The sequence below is a fragment of the Oncorhynchus clarkii genome, chromosome 4 (assembly GCF_045791955.1).
Source record: "Oncorhynchus clarkii lewisi isolate Uvic-CL-2024 chromosome 4, UVic_Ocla_1.0, whole genome shotgun sequence".
Lineage (NCBI taxonomy): Eukaryota > Metazoa > Chordata > Actinopteri > Salmoniformes > Salmonidae > Oncorhynchus > Oncorhynchus clarkii.
Window position 1 is genome coordinate 55,016,406 of NC_092150.1, and position 23,184 is coordinate 55,039,589.

The 23,184-nt window shown below is 43.0% G+C and overlaps 1 protein-coding gene across 1 annotated transcript in view; it reads left to right on the forward strand.

Annotated features, from left to right (window-relative positions):
- Nucleotides 1–23,184, forward strand: part of LOC139408003 (uncharacterized) — a 91,186-nt gene that overhangs the window by 16,809 nt on the left and 51,193 nt on the right. The window contains 15 exon segments of the mRNA XM_071151847.1: nucleotides 10,261–10,385; nucleotides 11,659–11,820; nucleotides 11,961–12,065; nucleotides 12,255–12,473; nucleotides 13,111–13,267; nucleotides 13,459–13,684; nucleotides 13,984–14,099; nucleotides 14,400–14,596; nucleotides 14,711–14,825; nucleotides 15,038–15,207; nucleotides 15,286–15,383; nucleotides 15,541–15,671; nucleotides 15,961–16,150; nucleotides 20,424–20,565; nucleotides 20,657–20,753. Coding sequence (XP_071007948.1) covers nucleotides 10,261–10,385; nucleotides 11,659–11,820; nucleotides 11,961–12,065; nucleotides 12,255–12,473; nucleotides 13,111–13,267; nucleotides 13,459–13,684; nucleotides 13,984–14,099; nucleotides 14,400–14,596; nucleotides 14,711–14,825; nucleotides 15,038–15,207; nucleotides 15,286–15,383; nucleotides 15,541–15,671; nucleotides 15,961–16,150; nucleotides 20,424–20,565; nucleotides 20,657–20,753 — 2,250 coding nt within the window.

A 23,184-nucleotide genomic window follows, 5' to 3' on the forward strand; every position in this document is an offset into this window, starting at 1 on the left:
GGGACATTTTCAGCTTCCAGGAATTGTGTATAGATCCTTGTGACATGGGGCCGTGCATTATCATGCTGAAATATATGAGGTGACGGAGGCGGATGAATGGCACCACAATGGTTGTCAGGATCTCATCACGGTATCTCTGTGTATTCAAATAGCCATCGATAAAATGCAATTGTGTTCATTGTCCGTAGCTTATGCCTCCCCATACCATAACCCCACCGCCTCCATGGGGCACTATGATCACAATGTTGTCATCAGCAAACCGCTCGCCCACATGAAGCCATACACGTTGTCTGTCATCTGCCCGGTACAGTTGAAACTGGGATTCATCCATGGGTGCCAGTGGCCATCGAAGGGGAGCATTTTCCCACTGAAGTTGGTTACGATGCCAAACTGCAATCAGGTCAAAACCCTGGTGAGGACTACAAGCACTCAGATGAGTATCCCTGAGACGGTTCCTGACAGTTTATGCAGAAATTCATCGGTTGTGCAAACCCACAGTTTCATCAGATGTCTGGGTGGCTGATCTCAGACAAGGTGAAAAAGCCAGATGTGGAGGTCCTGGGTTGGCGTGGTTACACATGGTCTGCGGTTGTCAGACCAGTTGGACGTGTAGCCAAATTCTCGAAAACGACAATCTTATGGTAGAGAAGTCAACATTCAATTCTCTGGCAACAGCTATGGTGGACATTCTTGCAGTCAGCATGCCAGTTGCAGGCTCCCTCACAACTTGAGACATCAACAAATTTGTGCACAACATTATTGAGAAATATTTTTTTTGTGCGTATAGAATATTTCTGGGATGTTTTATTTCAGCACATGGATCAACATAGGATCAACATTTTGCATGTATGTGTTTGTTCAGTATATATACACATACCATGGAAATGTTGAATTCTTGTTTCTAATTGGCTTGAAGGGCATTCTAGATCTTGCAATATTTCTCTATAATGCGTGATCAAATTCAATGGCTATAGTTCATTCTTATCTGTTCTGTTTGATCTGCTTTTCAAAGCAAAAGTCAAATTGTAAACATTACTGCAACTGTTGAATTCGTTGTTCATAATATCGAGTTAGGACTGATGATTTGGTTAGCTAAACGAGCAAGTCTGTTTGTTTGGTGACCATGACAAAATGCTGCTCTTTTTCAAAAGGGGCTAAATTAGTTGTTGAGGAGCTCATTAGTCAGTCAATCATTAATTAAGTGTTTCACAGACAGGAAATGCAACCATTATTATTTTGTAGAGAGAAGGATGAAGAGTTATAATGGTTGTCGGACAGGGTTAAAACATATACGGATCATTTATACACATGCCTTGTATGAGCTTTTGTCGGCATGGATGTCAGGTCCCAGCTTAGGTCTTAGACCTGTTTGGCTTATATCCCAAAATGTATTCTCATTAATACAGCACTATCATTTAGCCCCCAAAAGCAAACATCCTTTTTACAATTAGACAGCCAGTCTTGGGGATAAGCTGGCCTCGGAGGGTGTGTAGCCTGATAATGCCAATGTCAAAGCTGTGAGGGAGATGGCAAAACCCACAGATAGGAAAAAGCATTCGGCGTGTCTTGGGCATGGTCAATTATTTGCGGAAGTTTGTACCAAACCTGTCTGCTAAAACATTGAACTTAAGGACACTCCTTCAGGACAAGACACAGTTCTCATGGAACAGAGAACATTAAAGAGAATGGAACAATGTAAAGAACGTTTTGGTTGAAGAGCCAGTGCTAACTTTTTTCAAACCTGACAGGCCTACTAAGGTGTCCAGGGATGCTTCCGAAAATGACATTGGTGAAGCAGTGCGGCTTCAGGAGCATCAAGGTATGTGGAAGCCTGTGACTTATTCGGACTGTTCTTTGACTGATGCTGAACAGCATTCTGTTCGAACAGAAAGGGAGTGCCTAGGGTTGGTTATTGGCTGTGAGAAATTTTACTTTTACATTTATGGCTTACCAAAGGTGATTCTTGAAACCATTAACCCCTTATTCCAATCTCTCAACATGCCTCCTTGTATTCAAAGGATGATGATGAGGTTGCAACGCTATGATCTTGTTCTAACCTATGTGCCTGGGTCAACTTTAGTGGTAGCAGATGCCCTCTCAAGGGCTCCACCAGTGGTGGCCCAAATCAGCCTGAGTCAGGAGTCTATGGAGGAGGAGGTTTCCTTGCATGTGGATATGGTCATGGAGTCACTTCCTGTATCTGAGCTGCATCTAAGGAGAATAGCTGAAGAGACCACAAAAGATCCCATTCTTTGCAAGGTGATGCAGAATCTGGAAAATGGCTGGCAAAAGGGCTCTTGTAAGCAGTAGTTACCACTAAGTGCAGAGCTGTCAGTGGTCAATGGTATGCTGTGGAAGACAAACAGAATAGTGATACCTACTTCAATGCGTCAGGAGATGCAGAGCGCATGAAGGACATATTGGAGTTGAGAAATGTAAGAGGATGGACAGACTCCCTTCACTGGCCAAATATAAATTCTGACATTGAGCAAATGGTGGGAAATTGTGACACCTGTCAAATTTCATATAGACAGCCCAAGGAGCCCATGGTTATGGGAGAGGTACATATCACAGCCTGGGAGAAGGTTGGAGTTGACCTGTTTCACTGCAATGGTAAGGACTATTTGTTGACTATTGACTACATGTCAAATTACCCTGAAATTACACTCTTGTCCAGCACTACAGCAAAGACTGTCATTTTACACTTTTAAATAATGTTTTGCTAGGTATGGGATCTCTCTAGTGGTGGTTTCTGATAATGCACCCCAATTTGTTTGCAGTGAGTATTATGAGTTTAGACATATAACCTCTAGTCCGCTATATCCTAAAAGTAACGGAAAGGCTGAAAAAGGTGTGTAAATTGTGAAGAGACTTTAAAAAGGAGAGCAGCGCCCTTAGAGTGTGGCCGGTCACCTGCAGAAATCCTAATGGGATGCAAGTTGCGTTCCCGGTTGTCTATTCTCTGCAGAATGACTGCCAATCAGCTGTGCAGGACAGGACCACGCAGTTGAAGAGTTTGGCAGCTCAAGATGTGGTTTGAATACTGGGTCCGGATTCATGGGGTAGAAAAGTTACTCTTTTGGAGGAGGTTGCGCCTCGGTCATATCAAGTCAGGACAGAAGATGGGGCTGTGTATCGGGACACAGGCATACTGTCACAGGGCACACAGGAAAAAGAAAGGAGAACAAATAGGGATAATTATGTGACACCAGGTACTGGGAGTGTGAGAGTAGTTTCTGACATAGTACCTCAGACCCTGCGTAGGTCTCAGAGGCCTCCAAAAAGACTGACTATTCAGTGGTGATGTTCAATTGACCAAAGCCTGAGAGGCTGACTTACTGAGTTGTTGGTGTTGTTTTGATACATACTGTGCGGTTGCTACTAATCCTTCTACTCAGGCCATTTCCGGCCTATCCGGAAATTACTTTCCCCAGTTCATTCTACAAGGGTTAAAGAGTTAACTTTTTGAATTTTCTTGTTCAACAAGTTCAAAATCAGGCCTCCCCAGAAGGGGAGACATGTTCAATAACAAGTTCCCTAATCATACACTAATTGGCTTGAGAACATCCTGACATCACAGGATGTCACAACATGGGCATGACTATTTCACTCAAAGGACTCGAAACCTTCAATCATCTAATAGCTGTAATCGAATTACAGCAGGCGCCTACTATATTCTCTGAGATTATCCAATTGCTGATGACTTTGTTTTGAACAACACACCTCATTTTGACATCACCACAAATTACTTCAATGATGGCACTCAGACTGTGAGTAACGAATGATAGAGCGGTGGAAGAATTCAGTGAGTTGTCAGGCAAATGTCTGCCACATTTCCTGGTGACATCATCATTGGAGGACTTCACAATTCATGAATTTGCCTTTTTGACAATCAAATCAAAATGATATTTGTGCAATGCATATTTTCAAGCCCTTAACCAACAATGCAGTTTTAAGAAAAATCCCCCCCAAAAAGTAATAGAGGAGAATAACAAATAATTAAAGAGCAGTAGTAAAATACCAATAGTGGGGCTATACAGGGGCTACCGGTACAAAGACAATGTGTCAATGTGCGAGGACACCGGTGTCAAGGTAATTGAAGCAGGAAGCACCAGTGACAAAGTCTATTAAAAAAAGAGGTCAGATGAAGAATATGCTAAACTACATAACTGTTTTGCTAGCACAGAATGAAATATGTTACGGGATTCTTCCGACGGCATTGAGGAGTACACCACATCAGTCACTGGCCTCATCAATTGCGTCGACGATGTCATCCCCACAGTGACTGTACATACCCCGCCTCGTGTCTTACTAGAGGCTGCTGTTCTATCCTGCCAATAGTGTGTATAACCCGCCAGCTGTATGTTATTAATGTTGTCATTCAGCCACGACTTGGTGAAACATAAGATATTACAGTTTTTAATGTCCCGTTGGTAGGATATACGTGCTTTCAGTTTGTCCCATTTATTTTCCAGCGATTGAACGTTAGCTAACAGTATGGATGGCAAAAGCAGATTAGCCACTCATCGTCTGATCTTCACAAGGCCCCCTGATCAATTTCTTTCTCTAGCGAATGATGAGGATGAGGGCCTGTTCGGGTGTTTGGAGTATTTGGAGTATTTCCTTCCCGTCCAACTCATTAAATACAAATTATTCGTCCAATTCGAGGTGAGTAATCGCTGTTCTGATGTCCAGAAGAGACGGTAGCAGCAACATTATGTACAAAATAAGTTACAAACAATGTGAAAAAACTAACAAATAGCACGGTTGGTAATTAAGAGCCAAGAAAACAGCAGCCATCCCCTCCGGCGCTATCTACTACACAATATGTTGTATCAAGTCTGACAGGAGTTTGCCCAAATGTGCCGAATTGGTCAATTTATACATTTAAGTACATAACTGTAGGGAACAAACAAAAATGCAATGGTAATTCAAAACTTTAACTTTACACACTCCCAGGAATGTCATACATGATGGATCATTAGCTTGCCTACAGAAAATAAACTAACCTTCACACATCCAGACCTTCGGGGGGGGGAGCCAGAGACAGCAGCGGGGTCAAACTGTAGAACCCAGTTCCTACATTTGAAAATTGATTTTATCAAACACAACTATGCTACATTTTATCTCTGGGACCCTCAGTATGACAAGTCAGAGCAAGATTACTGAATGTAAGTACATTTACCTTCAGAGATGAATGTATCAAACCAGTTGCTTTTATAAAAGTGTTTTGTGCTCTCCTCAAACAATAGCATGGTATTTTGTTGCTTTAATCGCTACTGTAAATTGGACACTGCAGTTACCCGATTAACAATAATATAAGCTTTCAGCCCATACAAGACATGTCTATGTCCTGGCTGTTGGCTGTTGTTTACAACGTCATTCTTGACACATTATCGCATACTGAGCAACAACTGTCCCAGTTTAGGGACACCGATCCCGTAGAGGTTTTAACCTCTTGAAGCTAGGGCACACTATTTTTATGTTTGGAAAAATAACGTTCCCAAAGTAAACGGCCTATTTCTAAGGACCAGATGCTAGAATATGCATATAATTGACAGATTAGGATAGAAAACTGAAAAGTTTCCAAAACGGTCAAAATATTGTCTGTGAGTATAACAGAACTGATATTGCAGACGAAACCCTGAGAAAAATCAAACCAGGAAGTGGCTTCTATTTTGACAAATTCATGTTCCATAGCCTCCTATTGCTCCATGTAAAGGGATATCAACCAGATTCCTTTTCCTATCGCTTCCTCAAGGTGTCAACAGTCTTCAGACATAGTTTCAGGCTTTTATTTTGAAAAATTAGCCAGAACGATAACATCGCGTCAAGTGGTCACATGAGTTTTGCTCGCGCAACAGAGTTTGGATAGGTATTGCTTTTCCCTCTCCTACTGTGAAAGACATTTGCGGTTGATATATTATCGATTATATATTTTAAAAACAACCTGAGGATGGAATATAAAAAACGTTTGACATGTTTCTGTGGACATTATGGATATTATTTGGAATTTGTCTGCGTTGTCGTGACCGCGCTTTCCTGTGGATTTCTGAACATAATGCGCCAAACAAACGGAAGTATTTTGGATATTAAAATAATCTTTATGGAACAAAAGGAACATTTGTTGTGTAACTGGGAGTCTCGTGAGTGAAAACATCCGAAGATCATCAAAGGTAAACTATTAATTTGATTGCTTTTCTGATTTTCGTGACCAAGCTACCTGATGCTAAGTGTACTTAATGTTTTGTCATGCGATCGATAAACTTACACAAACGCTTGGATTGCTTTCGCTGTAAAGCATAATTTCAAAATCTGAGACGACAGGTGGATTAACAAAAGGCTAAGTTGTGTTTTGCAATATTGCACTTGTGATTTCATGAATATGAATATTTTTAGTAATATTATTTGACTGAGGCGCTATGCTACTCAGTGGTTGCTGATGACAATTATCCAGCTTAAAAGGGATGGGTAGCGTCAAGAAGTTAAGAGCAGTTGGAGGCCACGGAAGGAGAGTTGTATGGCATTGAAGCTCGTCTGGAGGTTAGTTAACACAGTTTCCAAAGAAGGGCCAGAAGTATACAGAATGGTGTCATCTGCGTAGAGGTGGATCAGAGAATCACCAGCAGCAAGTGCGACATCATTGATGTATACAGAGAAGAGAGTCGGCCCGAGAATTGAACCCTGTGGCACCCCCATAGAGACGGCCAGAGGTCCGGACAACAGGCTCTCCGATTTGACACACTGAGCTCTATCAGAGAAGTAGTTGGTGAACCAGGCGAGGCAATCATTTGAGAAACCAAGGCTGATGAGTCTGCCAATAAGAATGTGGTGATTGAGCTTGGCTGAGGTGCCCCATGACCAACTCGGAAACCAGATTGCATAGCGGAGAAGGTACGATGTGATTCAAAATGGTCAATAATCTGTTTGTTGACTTGGCTTTCGAAGACCTTAGAGATGCAGGGTAGGATAGATATAGGTCTGTGGCAGTTTGGGTTTAGAGTGTCTCCCCCTTTGAAGAGGGGGATGACCGTGGCAGCTTTCGAATCTTTGGGAATCTCAGACGATACGAAAAACAGGCTAGTAATAGGGGTTGCAACAATTTTGGCAGATAATTTTAGAAAGAGAGGGTCCAGATTGTCAAGCCCGGCTGATTTGTAGGGGTCCAGATTTTGCAGCTCTTTCAGAACATCAGCTGTCTGGATATGGGTGAAGGAGAAATGGTGGGGGCTTGGGCGGGTTGCTGTGTAGGGTGCCGGGCAGTTGACCGGGGTAGGGGTAGCCAGGTGGAAAGCATGGCCAGCCGTAGAGAAATGCTTATTGAAATTCTCAATTATAGTGGATTTGTCGGTTGTAACAGTGTGTCCTAGCCTCAGAGCAGTGGGTCGCTGGGATCAGGTGCTCTTATTCTCCATGGACTTTACAGTGTCCCAGAACTTTTTTGAGTTTGTACAGGCAGGATGCAAATTTCTGTTTAAAAAAGCTAGCCTTAGCTTTCCTAACTGCCTGTGTATATTGGTTCCTAACTTCCCTGAAAAGTTGCATATCACGGGGGCTATTCAATGCTAATGCAGAATGCCACAGGATGTTTTTGTGCTGGTCAAGGGCAGACAGGTCTGGAGTGAACCAAGGGCTATATCTATTCCTAGTTTCTACATTTTTTTGAGAGGGGCATGCTTATTTAAGATGGTGAGGAAAGCACTTTTAACAAATAGCCAGGCATCATCTACTGACGGGATGAGGTCAATGTCATTCCAGGATATCCCGGCCAGGTCGATTAGAAAGGCCTGCTCACAGAAGTGTTTTAGGGAGCGTTTGACAGTGATGAGTGTCGTTTGTTCGCAGATCCATTACGGATGCAGGCAATGAGGCAGTGATTGCTGAGATCTTGGTTGAAAACAGCAGAGGTGTATTTGGAGGGTGAGTTAGTTAGAATGATATCTATGAGGGTGCCCGTGTCTACGAATTTGGGGTTATATCTGGTAGGTTCATTGATAAATTGTGTGAGATTGAGGGCATCAAGCTTAGATTGTAGGATGGCCGGGGGGTTAAGCATGTCCCAGTTTAGGTCACCAGGCAACACAAGCTCAGAAGATAGATGGGGGGCAATCAAATCACATATGGTGTTGAGGGCACAGCTGGGAGCAGAGGGTGGTCTATAGCAAGCGGCAACGGTGAGAGACTTGTTTCTGGAAAGGTTAATTTTTAGAAGTAGTAGCTCAAATTGTTTGGGTACAGACCTGGATAGTAAGACAGAACTCTGCAGGTTATCTTTGCAGTAAATTGCAACACCGCCCCCTTTGGCAGTTCTATCTTGTCGGAAAATGTTAAAGTTAGGAATGGAAATTTCAAGGTTTTTGGTGGTCTTCCTAAGTCAGGATTCAGACACGGCTAGGACATCCGGATCGGTGTAGTGTGCTAGGGCAGTGAATAAAACAAACTTAGGGTGGAGGCTTCTAATGTTAACATGCATGAAACCAAGGCTTTTACGGTTGCAGAAGTCAACAAATGAGAGAGCCTGGGGGATGAGAGTGGAGGTAGACACTGCAGGGCCTGGATTAACCTCTACATCGCCAGAGGAACAGAGGAGGATAAGGGTACCGCTAAAGGTTAACAGAACTGGACACCTAGTATGTTCAGAACAGAGAGTAAAAGGAGCAGATTTCTGGGCACGGTAGAATATATTCAAGGCATAATGTACATACAAAAGTATAGTATGATGTGAATACAGTAGGGGTAAACCTGTGCATATAGTGATAATGAAAGAGATATTGTCTCTAGAAATAGCATTTAAACCTGGTGATGTCACTGCGCGTGTGGGAGGTGGAACTAAATTGTTAGCCGAGGCGTGTTGAGTAGTGCAAGAGGCTCTACAGTGAAATTAAACAATAGTTACAAACCAGAACAGCAATCGACACGGCATGGTGACGTTAGGGAAAGGCATGCGTAGCCAGGTGATCATACAAGTCCAGTGCGTGGCTTCAGGCAGCTAGCGGCACGGGACTAGCAGGCTAACAGAAAGGCCTTAGAGGGATGACGCGAACAATTATTTTTGAAGAAAAATAAAACAGTTGTTTTCAGATTTTTGGGGGGAGGATTGAAAATAAAAAGGTTTTCCTCTCAACTAAAAGTCATCCATTTTTTGCAAGTTGGGGAGGGGGGCTAATAGCTGAACAATAGACTTTTCAACCTTTATTAAAGAATAGTCTAATAGCTGAGCTAGGTGTGAAAAAACAGGATCCTCACACAGACCAGTTTTGCCCTAAAGACCAAGAGGGAGTTAGAGCACTGATTATGCTTTTGGGTCCCAATGTACTACTGTGTCTCTAACTGACAATGAATGGGCAATATAAACCAAATGTTTAACTGATAATTGTGCACGACTTCAAATGAAACAAGCAGGGATCAAGTTTCGAACCCTCAACCCACTTGCATGAAGTCCAGCGTGCTGTCGACTGTGCACCAAAAGCATGCTGAAGCCGCAGTGTCCATAGAGCCCGTAATGACTTTTCAAATAAGTTGCCTTACGGGCAGAAGGGGCAGAGCAGCGTTTCCCAAACTTGGTGCTCATTTTGGTTTTTGTCCTAACACTACACAGCTGATTCAGATTAACAAAGCTGATTGATTATTTGAATCAGCTTTGTAGGGCTAGGGGAATAAAAAGAAAATGTGCAGCCCTTTGGGGTTCAGGTGACTGAGTGTGGGAAGCCTTTGTCAGAGGGTAAAAGTTGCATACCCCTGGGCTGTAGGCTGCACACCTTGGGTCAAATATTAGATTCTGTAGCTGTGTATTTTATTGAAACAATTCTGTTCTACAATGCTTATTTTCCTTAGCTCAGGGTAAGTAGTAGCAGGCCTAGAACAGTCTTATGCGATGCAAACATTTGAGTTGTTTGTCCTCCTTTTAATCAATCATAATTTGTCAAATGCCTTACAGGTTGTTTTGCCTCTTGATGGCAGCTGTGGGCATACAAGCACAACAGACACCTTCTATAAGTATGCATTTTGCACCCTGCAAATTCAAGCACTAAGCATTTGACAATATATATTTTTTGATTTTTAACTAAGCTTTCCAATTCCAGATGACCTCCACGCTGAATGCCTTGGTAACGTTATCCGTTTGAGTGTCGCTCCTCTTTTTGAAGAGGTTGCTACTGTCTTTAGTGAGTTTGCCTCATGATTCTCTTTCTCTCCTTTCATAATTCATGGCTTGATATTGCTTGTCAACTATTGTGTTCACACCATCTCCATCCCTTCCAGATGACACACAAATCATTAACCTGACGCCTGGCCTTGCTACTCAGTGTGGATTCAGCTTTAAATTTGACCCCATGGGGAATGCCATGTTTTTTGCTTCTCTTCAAAACTGCTTTTCCCAACACATGGTAAGCGCTGTAATGTTTGCTTAAACTTCAAATGGACAGTTTGCCTTTCAGTATCACTGCATTTGCAACCCATAATGTAGCAACGTCATTTTATTTAACCTTTGACATGGAGTCATGCTGAGACCAGGCTCTTTTACATATGTATCTTGGTGTATACAGGGCTCAAGTCAATATTTGCATCACTAGATGGAAAAATGAAATCATTGAAAACAAACACATTCTTCAGTAAAAAGGTCCTCAATAAGCCTGAGTTGCCGTAGAGGTGGTAATTCATACAATTTTAGGGCATGGAGGTTATTAGAAGTACGGTGCCAGAAACATTGAAGCAGTTTTACTGAACTCTGGCTATCAAAAGGATCTCCATTGTTAGCCACCCCTGGGTCTGGTATCTCTTACCTCTAAGTTAACGATGACGGAAGGTACAGCAGAAGTTTATGGAGGGATTTCAGAGGGCCAGCCAACTTTCTGTAGTGTGGCTTCAATACAGTGGCAGCTGCATTCATATAGCCAATTTTGCCACAGTCTATAACTTGCATGAATGTCACCTGAATTATTTGTTTTTTTTGCTATATAATGAAAGGCTTTTTTTCCTTCCCCCTCATTTTAGGATGATAAGATGTTCAGCTTGGTCATGCAGTTCAGGCTGCCAGGAAACCACATGACTGAAGACCCTGTGTATAGAGTGGGCAAAACCTGTAGCTACACCCCCTGGACCTCCCGAGAGATTCTGTGCGACCGCAACTACATCGAGGCAAGTGAGCAGAGCATGCCCTAATGTACATGTTTACAGTCGAGCTTGTCGTACTGCCTGTATAAATGATCTGTCTAGAGCCACAACTGTCCAGTGTTTCATTTCTTCTGTGACACAACAGAGGTCTTGACTCTCTCTCTCAATTCCACTCGCCTCTTCAAAATGCACATAGGACAACTTTAGAGGTGAGGAATCTTGGCCTATTCTCAATGCATTTAAGGAGGCGAGTGGACAGATTGAGAACTGGCCCTTGATTTCCTATTGTCTGGGAGGGAGAAAAGGCATAGGGAATAATGGCCTTTCTTCTCTAGGTGTCTGTCAGAAGGACTCTTCCAGACATCCAAACCGTCCCCGAACAGCCCACTGGGGGCCCGAAAGCAAGGAGCGCCAACTTCCGGAGAGGAGCTGAGGTAGCCATATTTCAGTTTCTGTAATTTCACTACAACATGACAGGATGGCGCTAAACAAAATGTGCGTTTGTTGACAATTTTGTTTAATTCATGTTTCCATTTCCTGAGACAGGCTGTTGCTTCAGGATACAAAATGACAGCAGTCGTCTTTAGTCCTAGCAAGAAGGTCATGAATGTGGATGAGGTCCAAAGAAAGGGCTATGCGATAGCCAACACTCCCACACGGCTGGTGTTAAGAAGCCCCCATAATGCAGAGGAAACATACCTCCAGAATGTAAGCTGACTTCCTCCATGAACTGGGTCATGTTCAGTGGAGCAAACATTTGGAATGCGTGGCCCTACCTGAACTCTGCAACATTGTTAATACGGTTTGCCCTACTGAACACGGCCCTGGTGTGGTTGCCCCCTGAACAGGTAGCTGGGGTTCCGATGCGGGTGCTCTCAACCTCAACCTTCTTTGAGCAGAAGTGGCTGGTTACTCGAGTAGATGCCACGGCTGTTTGTCCAACACCAGGTTGAGTGTGAAATAATTTAAGATCCTTTAAACCCAGTTCTTAATTGGCTCCAGACAAGACTTTAATTTGTGTTATGTAGTGTTCAGTTGGGAAAATGTTTTGGGGTGAACTGTTTCCAAATAATGGCACATTTGTTTTCAGTTGCAAAATGTTCTGTTATGATGTGCACTTGGCTTCTTGTGTCACTGCAGAGGCAGTGGTCTTTACTCCAGAAGTGATCACCTGGTACATGCCCAAGCACATAGACCCACTTTTCTCCTCTGATGCCTTCACTATGTTGGAGGTGTACATGGGAATTGACGCTAAGAGGCTGGACACTGAGGAAATGGCTGCCAGAAACTACTCGGTTTTAGTCACGGAGGCTCATATTATTGTTGAAATTCCGGTGGGGGCTGTTGGCGGCTATTTCAAGGTCAGCGTTGGCTGAGTAAAATGTTCCTGTTTAATTTCTAAATCTTGTAGAATCTTTGTAGAGCCTTCAGTGCTTTGCAGTAACCCTTTGCCATCTCTCATGGGTAAACTCCTAGAACCGTTTTGTGTAAAATGTTTCTTATTGAGCAATTGTCTGCTTAATCAGGCTAATATACAATGGATTGCAAATTGTGTGAATGCTGCATAAAATGACACTTAAACATACTCTACCGCTTGTCTTTGCAGTTTGTCCTTTAGCCGCTTGACATTTGAGACCAAATATCCACACTAAAGTATTGTTTACCGGACTTTTTAGGGAGCCGGTAGCTTTGCTACTGTCAACTGAATGCAAGCAACACTCGGCTGCTGTTTACATATTGTGCGAGTGTTTACTTTGCGTGTCAGTTGCTTTGAAAATGCACACCGCCGGAAATGCAAGTTGACAAGCGTATACCTACCAGCTCTCTAAAGTCTGGTAAACAATACTTTCCTTTGGATATTTTGTCTTAAATTACGAGCGGCTAAAAGACATGCGTAGAATGATTGTATTTAACTTTCTGGCTTATAAGGAACATTGACCTGTTTTTGCACTCCAATTGTGTATTACAGCCTGACTGCATCACTCGTCTCCCTTACAGAGCCATATTCAGGATGACCAGTACTTTGTCACTTACACCATTGAGCCCATGCTTGAGTTGCTGTGGATCGAGGAGGTCGCACACGAGGACACCAGCTACAAAGTCCTCTTCCCTATCACAACACCTCCGATGGCCAGGCCTCCACAAGTTCGCAACTGTGAGTCTGGTTTAGTTGAACAGTGCCTATGGTAATTTGGGATGCCTGGGTTGTTCATTAGGCACGACGAAACAGAAGAAAATGTACTGAAACGGGGAGGCAATACCCGGACTTATCCAATAACAAATGTCAATTTTCAACTTCCATTGTACCGCATTTCAAAATGTTTTCCTTTGTTTGCCAATGAACAGACACGCCCTTAGACACAGTTCCTGAGCAGGCAGTGTTTGTGCTTGAGTTGGGGACCTTCAACCTTGATGTGGAGCTGCTGAACATCACCTTTCCCACCATGGTGCTAACTGTTGCAGAGTGCAACGCCAGAGGCTTCAATGTTCAGGAGCAGAGATCCCCGGACAACACCTTGAAGACCTTCAGGATGGAGGTGCCCTTCTCAGACCCGGTGGTCGTCAAGGAGGTGTGTTTCTGTTAAATGCAAAGCCACACGCAGTGATTTGTACATGCCCTAATAAGTGGGCCACCAACAAAATAGAAATAATGGCACAAATGTACTTTGTATCCCTCATTTACTCAAAAGTTTCCATTATTTTGGCAGTTGCCAATAGTGCTTGATTTAGAGGAATGAGGGCAACATTACTTTAAGTATATAGTTTGTTTTAATAGTCCCCATATGTACTTGTCACTTGATGTTGAGTAAGGTTCTGTTAGCACTATTGTTGTATCAATTGACCAATGCTTTTAACTTCACTACAGAGAAGGGCGGAACAAGGTGTCACAACCTTCACTCTTCAGCTGATCTACGGCCTGGTCGTCTTTCCAGAGTACGCTCCTTTCTCTCACTCTGCCGTTGTGGACGCTGTACTGCTGGACATTGGTATGTCTCTGGACTACGCCAAACTACTGTTGAATGGTTTCCTCTCGTTAATGATTGACCTGAAAGGAAATTGTCAGTGGAAGCCCAACTAGCCATACTGTAGGTTTTTCCTATGCGGTCTCTCTACAAAGAAAATGTTAAGCTTTAGAGTATTTGGACCCCGTTGTCCTGTTCCTGATTTGCCAGGATCGTGTTTATTCAGGCCCACCGTTGCAATACAAGGGCTTCTTCTTGGACAAGTTCAAGTAGTACCTTCCTGTTTTTTGTGCTTAATGAACACAACCCTGTTTGTCCTTGTAGTGCCGCCCTCAGTCACTGGCAACTGTGATCAGGAGAACTTCCACATCACTGTGGACTACAGGAACCAAGATCCCTTTTTCGTGGTCTTGGTTGGCAAGCGGCTGCTTAACCATGAGCTTGCTCAACAGTATTTAACAGAGGGCGACGCAGACTTCACCATCACGTTGCCCTTCTCTTCGCCGGACGCAGTGTTTGAGGTACGACGCTCTCCCAAAACATGTTAACCTAAATTGCTGCAGCTAGCCTCGCTTTCCTTAACCTGTATACATGCATACGATATTGGACTAATGAACTCTCCCATTGGTTCCCAGTCGGTTCACTCGTCCTCTGTCAGGAGCAGACTGGATGTGGCTCTGTTGAATCCTTACAACAACATGACCATCAAATACTTTTCCCTGGCTTGCAGCTTCCTCAAAACGCTGACAGGTTGGTTCTCAAACAATTGCTTCCGATAAATAGTCGTTTGACATGGTTACCAAACCTGGGTTCCTTGCAAATACTGTGATTCTAATAGTAGTGCCACAGATGGGCATGGTTTGCACTTTTGGTGCTATTCCATTGGTTCAAGCTCAATGAAGTGTCACAAATACAGAACCCAGGTCTGATGGCTACCTGTCTTTTGCTCCCCCACCTCCAAGAGTGTTTCTCTAACGGAACGATGACTGCGCTGGCGGTGAAGGTGGAGTCTGCTCCCGGTCTGAACCCCGGTCAGCTGACCCTGAGCGACCCCGCCTGTGGTCCCACCTACAGCGACGATCGCTTCGCCTACTTCCACTTCACTGTGAACTCCTGTGGCACCACCAGGAAGGTAAAATGACGATTACCCTGAGGTGATACGGACTGTTTGCTTCTGCAGGCTGTAATAAGCAATTCCCCTCTACTACAGTTTATCAACAATGTCATGCTGTATGAGAACGAAATCTCCTTGCCAGATGAACTTGAGGTGAAGCTGAATGCCACGATGTCTTCAGAGGAGGAATATCAGTAAGTGTATTACGCATCACAATTGTGGCTATTAGCTTTTATAGGGTGTTTTTTTTTCCTTCACCAATTGCTCAATGCTTTGTATACAGGGAAAATGTGCCTCTACTTCCAGTGTGTCCACTCCACTGCTTGAAGTTGCCTACATCTCTCTTTTTAGGTTAAAGGTTTCCTGCTACTACGTGGCCAACACCACTCGCACATTGGCCTTCCTGACCAGGCCGCGTGACCACGAGCCTTTTGTCGAGACTGGGACGGGTCGACTAATGGTCAGAATGAGACTCGCTCAGGGTAAGCGTGCTCAAATTCAGAATTTCAACTTGACCCCTAGCCTCTAAAATAATCTTGGAAGGTCTCCTTTACAAAACGATTCCCAAAAAATGTAAGCCTTGCGTTCTGAGAGCTACAAGTGTGGCTATGGAGTAACGGTGAGGAGCTGATTTTGGGGGGGTAGTGTTGGCTATAAATGACTTGTGTTCATCGGGGCACAACAGGATATGATAAACGAGCGTTTCTTAATGGACAAGTTCAGATGGTGCCCACTGAACACGATCCCCGGTTGTCTTGTTCTGTGTTCCAGACGCCTCGTATAACACGTTCCACCAGGAGGAGGACTATCCAGTGGTGAGGTACCTGAGACAGCCTCTGCACTTTGAGGTGGAGCTGACCACGTCCTCTGACCCCAAGGTAGCGTTGGTGCTTGACCACTGCTGGGCCACCCTCAACGAGGACCGCGACTCCCGACCCCGGTGGAATCTCATCATTAATGGGTAATGTTGTTTTTGGGCCTAAACAAGTGTTATTCCACAGGTGTGGTTCCTGAGTAATTAGCAACCTATCATGCTTGGCAGGCCATTTACTTTGGCTACCGTGGCTATGCCCCCATCCATGGGTCCTGAGTGGTCACAATGCTTAAAAAGCCGTGTGCGGTCTGTCACCAGATCGCCACCCAATTCTGGCGCGTACGATCACATTTTTGTGGTCCCTGCAGCGTACCAACGGAACGCATGCTGCAACAAACGACTCTAAACCGCATTGTCTGAAAAGCATCTAAACAATGTTTTGTACTGATGAGAAATAAAGGTCTTCACAACTTTATTCCACCTTAAATGTTAACGTTATCATCTAGTCTAAATAACAGGTTGACTTGTTTTTCAATGTGATGCGGTACAAGGGAGCCATGTAAATCTAGTTTAGAAAATATGGCATGCCGTTCACTGCGCCCGTTGCCTGAGATCTTAACTTAGTTTGGCCACTTCAGCATGTGACAAATCTTTGTACTTGTTACGGCGTACACATGACAAGTAGTTTACAGTTAACTAATCAAAAAGCCAATTGTTGTCACCTCCCCAAATACAACCGTAGCACGAAAGCTAAACAGAGTTGCAAGATATAGCTCAATCCATTTTGGGGGGTTAAGTCCTTGGGGACGGTATTGTGGGGAGGATGATGCAGGAAACATTACTAAGATGGGGGATTTATCAACAGTTTTTCTAAGCTAAATACCCCTGGAAAGGGGGGTCTGATCTGGCAACCCTGAGGTACCATAGTTTACACTCTGATGCCGTGTTTAAATCAACTAACGACTTCAGTGCATTCAAGACAATGGGGGTACTCCAGTTGAGATCACCATAAGTCAGTCGAGTCTGACATCACGTAAGCGTCTAACCCGACTGCATTGTATGGCGTTAGCATTAGCTCATATTCAGTACCACCTTCAAAAGTGTTTTACACGCGTGTCCATTACAATCTAGGCAAAAATCAGAACGCAAATGAATAAAAGACTAAGTACATTATACTTACGGTATGCTACAGTAGAAACGACAACACGTTATGCAGAAAATAAGGCACTTTGATAGGAATGCACGCATGTCCAGTTATTTGTAAGGAAGGCAATAAATGTGCAAGGCCTGTATACTTGATCTGGGGAAGTGCTTGGGCTTTCTCTTGAAGGAAAGTTTGTCCGGCTCATTAAATTCTCAAATTGAAATGGTCAGCAACAGTGAAATGGGCTACTTTAGTGAATGACTGAATGAGGCAAACGTAGAAAATTAGTAGGTAGTGTGCCTTGGTTTGAGGTCAGCGTCGGTTAACTGTGCACATTTTGGAGCAGGGAGTGCATTGTGACATCACGCGCATAAAATCAACTCCCACTGGGGCGACTGAAGATATTTGGAACTCGCATGTGAAAAGGTTGTTGGCGTTATCTACACCTTTTTACTCAATGTTATCCTTTTGGTTTGCTACAGTTCAGTGTTCAGCCGTACTGGTTGTCAGTTGAATGGAAATCAAGAGCGGCTGGCAAGCTTAGCTTGCCTTTGCGATTGGTTTCATACAACTGCTCTTAACACTGACTGAATACTTGTTGGTTTTGGGTTGAATTCAGGCACAAGTGACATCTTGTGTTTAAAACAGTTATTGCACTAAACATAAAGGATGGTTCACACGCCTGTCCAGCATGGATGTTTGAAACGGAATAGGATCAGTTGACAGGATCCCCAGAAGTTGATGCCGCTTTCAATGGAATTTCCTGTCCTAGAGGAATGCGCTAATTGGGAGTTGCTAAACATGAACAAATGCCAAGGTCAAGTGTAGCAGCATCTTGCTAATGTTCATATTTAAAAAAAAATGCATTAAATGTTTGATTTGGGTGAGCACTTTGCCACAGATGGACACCGCTGGCCTAATTTTTATCTCAAGAATTTAAATTGGGTAACTATTGAAAGATGACTTTTTTTTTTCCTAAATCGCAATGGGCTACAATGATTTTGCCCATGATTATGCACACTGCAAATGACACTTTATTTTGCGGGTGCCTTTTCAGTATCTGGATACATGTTACACCAAGCAGTGTAGTGAAGCAACTTTATTGGTCAAAACCATTCATTTGGGGGATCGGGTTTGCAAAATGCTAACAAATCACGCAATTTGACCATTTTTGTGAAATGGTCGCAAAAACCTAAATTTGTCAATGTGGACAAGGCTCATCTATCACAGAAGTAACTTTGCAACTTAAATCAGAAATTTCATAGCAGTTGTAAAAAAACAGGCTGAATGTTTTGTGTATCATAGGAAAAGACACCATTCACATGGCTGTGCACGAAATGGGCAGTTTAGATTTGTCACTTCAGCTGCAACTATATCGTTGTGCAAAATCGTGGCCATTGTCTGTCAGCTCAAGTGGATTTGTACTGGTGTGGGCGTTTGTCTCTTAATATAATGTCTTCAGATTTCACAAATCCCTTTTTGCTAATATCTGGCAGTTAATCAGTAAATGATAAACCTCCCAAAGATGCAAATAAAAAAAGTAGGCCTGAACTTTTAATGCGTAGGTTACTTTGTATAGTAGAGCTACGTTTGAATCCGATGCCATGGGTGTAGAATTTATTTTGTGACCACTTTCTGACAGCGGAAGAATTGCTTTGGCGCATTGCATGAAATTCTTAATTAAAATTAAGTACTTATTTTGAAAAATATGATTGCCTTGTTGATACCGACTGTCTATTCGGCAACTTTGGTTAAACCACAGTCAATTGATCAATATTCAAGTCGCCTGTAGTCTGATCATTTAGAATTAAGAAACATTTAGAGGGACATCTCACCTCATGTCAATGTAATTGAATATACATGTTTGACATCTGTCATTTAACAAGCTATAAAAGCCATTGCAGTAGACAAAGTAATGTTGTTGGTGAGAAATGCTAAATGTGCATTTTTGTTTTTCAAATAGGCAGCTCAATTTCTGTTCTTTAAAATAAATAAATGTACTAAATCAGATTCATCCAGGTCTGATGGGCCAAAAGATCAGAAATTAAAACCAACAAACCACTGTCGTGACGTGACCTTGAATTATCTGAGGACTGTTTAATTGTTAGCCGACTAAATTAATCATGTTAGGATTTGGGGTGCCGAGGAAGGTTTTAAAAAGTTACCATTTCCCTACCTAAACTCGACGGTAGAAATCTATTCCATTGATAAAGTCAACTTATTAACCATGACATCGTATCCTCCTTGCAGCTGCAAAAACCCCAGCCTTATGATTCAGTACTGTACAAATTGGTTTAATTGAATTACTAGCTAGCTAAACACAGGTCCCTAGTGGACTGACACAATATGATGGCTTGTTACAAGATGTCTCCCCCCCCCGTTCCATAAGGGACACTTGTCGTTGATACATTTTTGAACACACGAACCGGCCCCAGCTTGGAGGAAAAGCATTTGTGGGATGGCGCCGTGGAAAGGTAGGTGGTTGGGTCTTCTCTCTGATTGGCTACACGAGGTCACAATGTCGTTGGTTGCTCGTGGCTCCAATGACGAGTCTTGAACAGAACTACAGGATGGCTTATCCTTTCACTCGTTCTGGAAGATGGGCTAATCAACCCTGTCGCTGATTCCTCAGTGGGTGTTGAGAGTAGGATGGTTTGGATATAGTAGCAGTGGTCCCACTTAAGTTTGCTTTTCTAGGTACTTGTGAGTTTAGGAAAGTTTCAAACGTGTAGCTTGTGCCTCACGGTTTTCTGGTCTAATGCTAATTTCTGTTACCAGTCCTTTTATGCACTCTGGCCGCCGGGGACGGTTCTGTCAGTCTGACCCGCTCTGATGTTCCTTGTGGCATGGCTACTTACTATGCACATTTTCTAGGAGTTTCTCTTACACGTTCAAAAGTGAATACTGGAACAATATTTCTAACATAAGACTGGTCAGAGATTAGCTATAGAAAATGAATGTCATATTGGTTTTTATTTTGATTTGTAAAAAGGAAATCCTAGAAAAGTGCTCACTCTACAGGTAGGAAGTCTTGAGCATTTACATTGTATATGAAATGTTTTTTTCAAGACGAAGGTGATTTTTGGTGGGAAAAGCCTGCTATCAAAGACATTCCTTTAGTTCATACTGGAGGGGGAGAAAGAACCCACTTCTGCTGTAAATTGATCTGATCCTCACAGGACAGTCATGACACCACCACAAGACTTTGTACACAAGGGGGTTAGTGTTTGCAGCGTTTTCTTGTTCCTAACTTAGTCCCTCTCTCTACACTGGCAGCTGTGAGAACCCCGGTGATCCATACCGTGTGGTCTTCCACCCGGTGGTAGCTGACGCCAGGGTCCACTTCCCCCCTCACGTCAAACGCTTTGAGGTCTATATGTTTGCCTTCGCCGAGGATGCGGTTGAGCCGAGTGGCCAGGTAACAATCTTTATTGGTTAATTTTGTGTTTGTGGCATTCATCCATTATTTATTTTTTTAAATCTGACTCCATGAAATCTTTGATTCCTAGGTCTTTGTCCATTGTGATGTGGGCATCTGTGATGCCAGTAGTCCCTCTGGCGGCCCCTGTAGTGGACAATGTGTGAATCAGGACAACCCGAAAAGAGGTTGGTCTTGTTTTATGCTTTTCAGACCCTGGCAGACCATAACTGAACTAATAGCTTCTCTCTCTCTCAACAGGACAACGACATGTCAAAGACCTCTTTGAGGAGCGTCATTTATATGTTTCTTCTGGATACATTCTTTGGGTGTAATGTCTCTAACATGTCAAATAAAGTGTTCTATATAAAACAATCCTAACCGTTGGAGTACCTTAATTGTATCTGATTTGCATTTAATACCAAGGCGCATGTTGTAGGCTTGTCATCTGACGTGTATCAATCAACCCTTTTGTAAGCGTGTTGCACACCAATTTCCCGTCTAGGACAAACAATGGGTGGCAAAACAAAAGCTTTCCAATGTCCAGTAGGATGAACTGACTCAATGTTATAGCAGATGGTGTTTTGCCAAAGTGAGGCCAGCAGGGCTGTGGTTGGCTGCAGTGTTGGTAATTTTCAACTGAAATTACAACTTTCCTTGATACCTCTCACTTGCTTGGTTTCCATCCAAATATGGCCATTTCTTCTTTAATGACATATATGTCAATCTCTCATGGCTCAAATGGGAAGAGCTTGATTTCATCACTACTTGTTTTGGAAGAAGTGTTGACAAGCTGAATGTACCGAGCTGTCTGTTTTTAAAAACTACTTGCGCACAGCTCGGACACCCATGCATTCTTCAATCTCCAAGACCGAACTATGGAAGGTACAAACGTTTGTGCAGACAGATTTTTTTTAAATCAAAGTTAAATTATGAACATCGCTATTTAGCAAGTTACCTGACTAGCTAGTGTTAGGAGAGCGAAGTTGTCATTTGTCTTTTAGGGACTCCTTAGAACCAACAATCCAGGCTGTTGTCTTGTAGATTCTTTACATCCACTGTTTCACATGGCTAAAGCATTGACTGCACAATTGTAAGCTTGCCTTGTAATAAGCATGTTACTTCAGCTGCATTGTGTCGGATTAAAAATAACTATGTAGCCGATCTGGCTACACGTTCTGAACTAATATTCATACCAATCTATGAACCTCATTAATGAAGCCTAGAGTAGAATATACCTTTATACACATGTATTTTAGTTGTTACCACACATGAGATTCCTATTTTGTAGCCTGTATATTGAATATATTCACCGATCATGTACTCTTCCTTGGCAAATAAAGGTGCGGTTCAGATATGACACGCCATTATTTGTATGTATTACAATTATACACCAACAGCTTTTACTGCTCCTGGGATATAAATGATTACACACAGGGAAAAAAAATCCTATGCATATCTGAGGACACAGGATGGTATTTCAACCAGTGGCGAATGTGGAACGCTTTATTGAAAGTGCATTTAATTTTAATAAGAGTTCAATCTTGGGCGGGCAGGTGGTTAGAGCGTTGACTAGTAACCAGAAGGTTGCAAGATCGAATCCCTGAGCAGAAAAGGTAAACATCTGTCCTTCTGCCCCTGAACAAGGCAGTTCCTAGGCTGTCATTCTGACCTGAAATGCCTAGTTATAAGGAAGGCAAATCTCTACTTCAATGCACATATGGTGTGCATTAGATGAGGTGGGGGGAGAGAGCATATGATTCATGAATGAGTGCTACCCTAGTAGTCTCTCAGTTCATCACAATTGCGCTGTCGGGACTGGATTCCTCTCACATCAAAACATACCTGCAGACGAGAGCATGATTAAGCCATTTTATTCTAACACGGTCAGTCATCTTGGATCATTAACTCTGGGATTTCAATGTAAAGCATCTCTTTAATAATACTTCCTGTTGACTCAACCAAGTGACATCAGGCCGTGACCTCTGTCAGCCAGTTCAGATGCAGGAGGGGTTCAACAAAACCGCTGATATAACCTAGAGGGATGCTGTGGACTCCACACACACAAGTGGCTAGAGTGCCTTAAGCTGACAAACAATCGAAGAATGCCAATAGGTGTTTGCGTCACATACCGTGTACCTGAAACGTTTATATAGAGGGCTGTTTCTCACCACTTGGTTTTTGCAAGGCTTCCACGGCCTGGTCCTCACACAGTAAACATCTGGCAATATCTACATGTTCGACCCCCTTGGTCAGCTCGCTCTCAAAGTAAATAACTGAGATATGACCGTTCAATCTAAAGCAGCACATGTCATTTTTTTAGGATACGTCAATACAGCCCAGTGCTGCTTACCTGAGATGCCATCTTTGTTGGTGTCCGCTATGACTTCCTTTTCTTTTGGGAAAAAGTTGCTTTCAGAACAATTATTTTTGATTTTGACAAAAAGACGCCTATTGTCACACCCTGGTCTTAGTATTTTGTGTTTTCTGTATTTTGATCAGGCCAGGGTGTGACATGGGTTAGTTTGTGGTGTGTTTTGTCTAGGGGTTTGTTGTAGGTTATGGGATAGTGAGTGGTTAGTGGGGTTGTCTAGAATAGTCTATGGCTGCCTGGAGTGG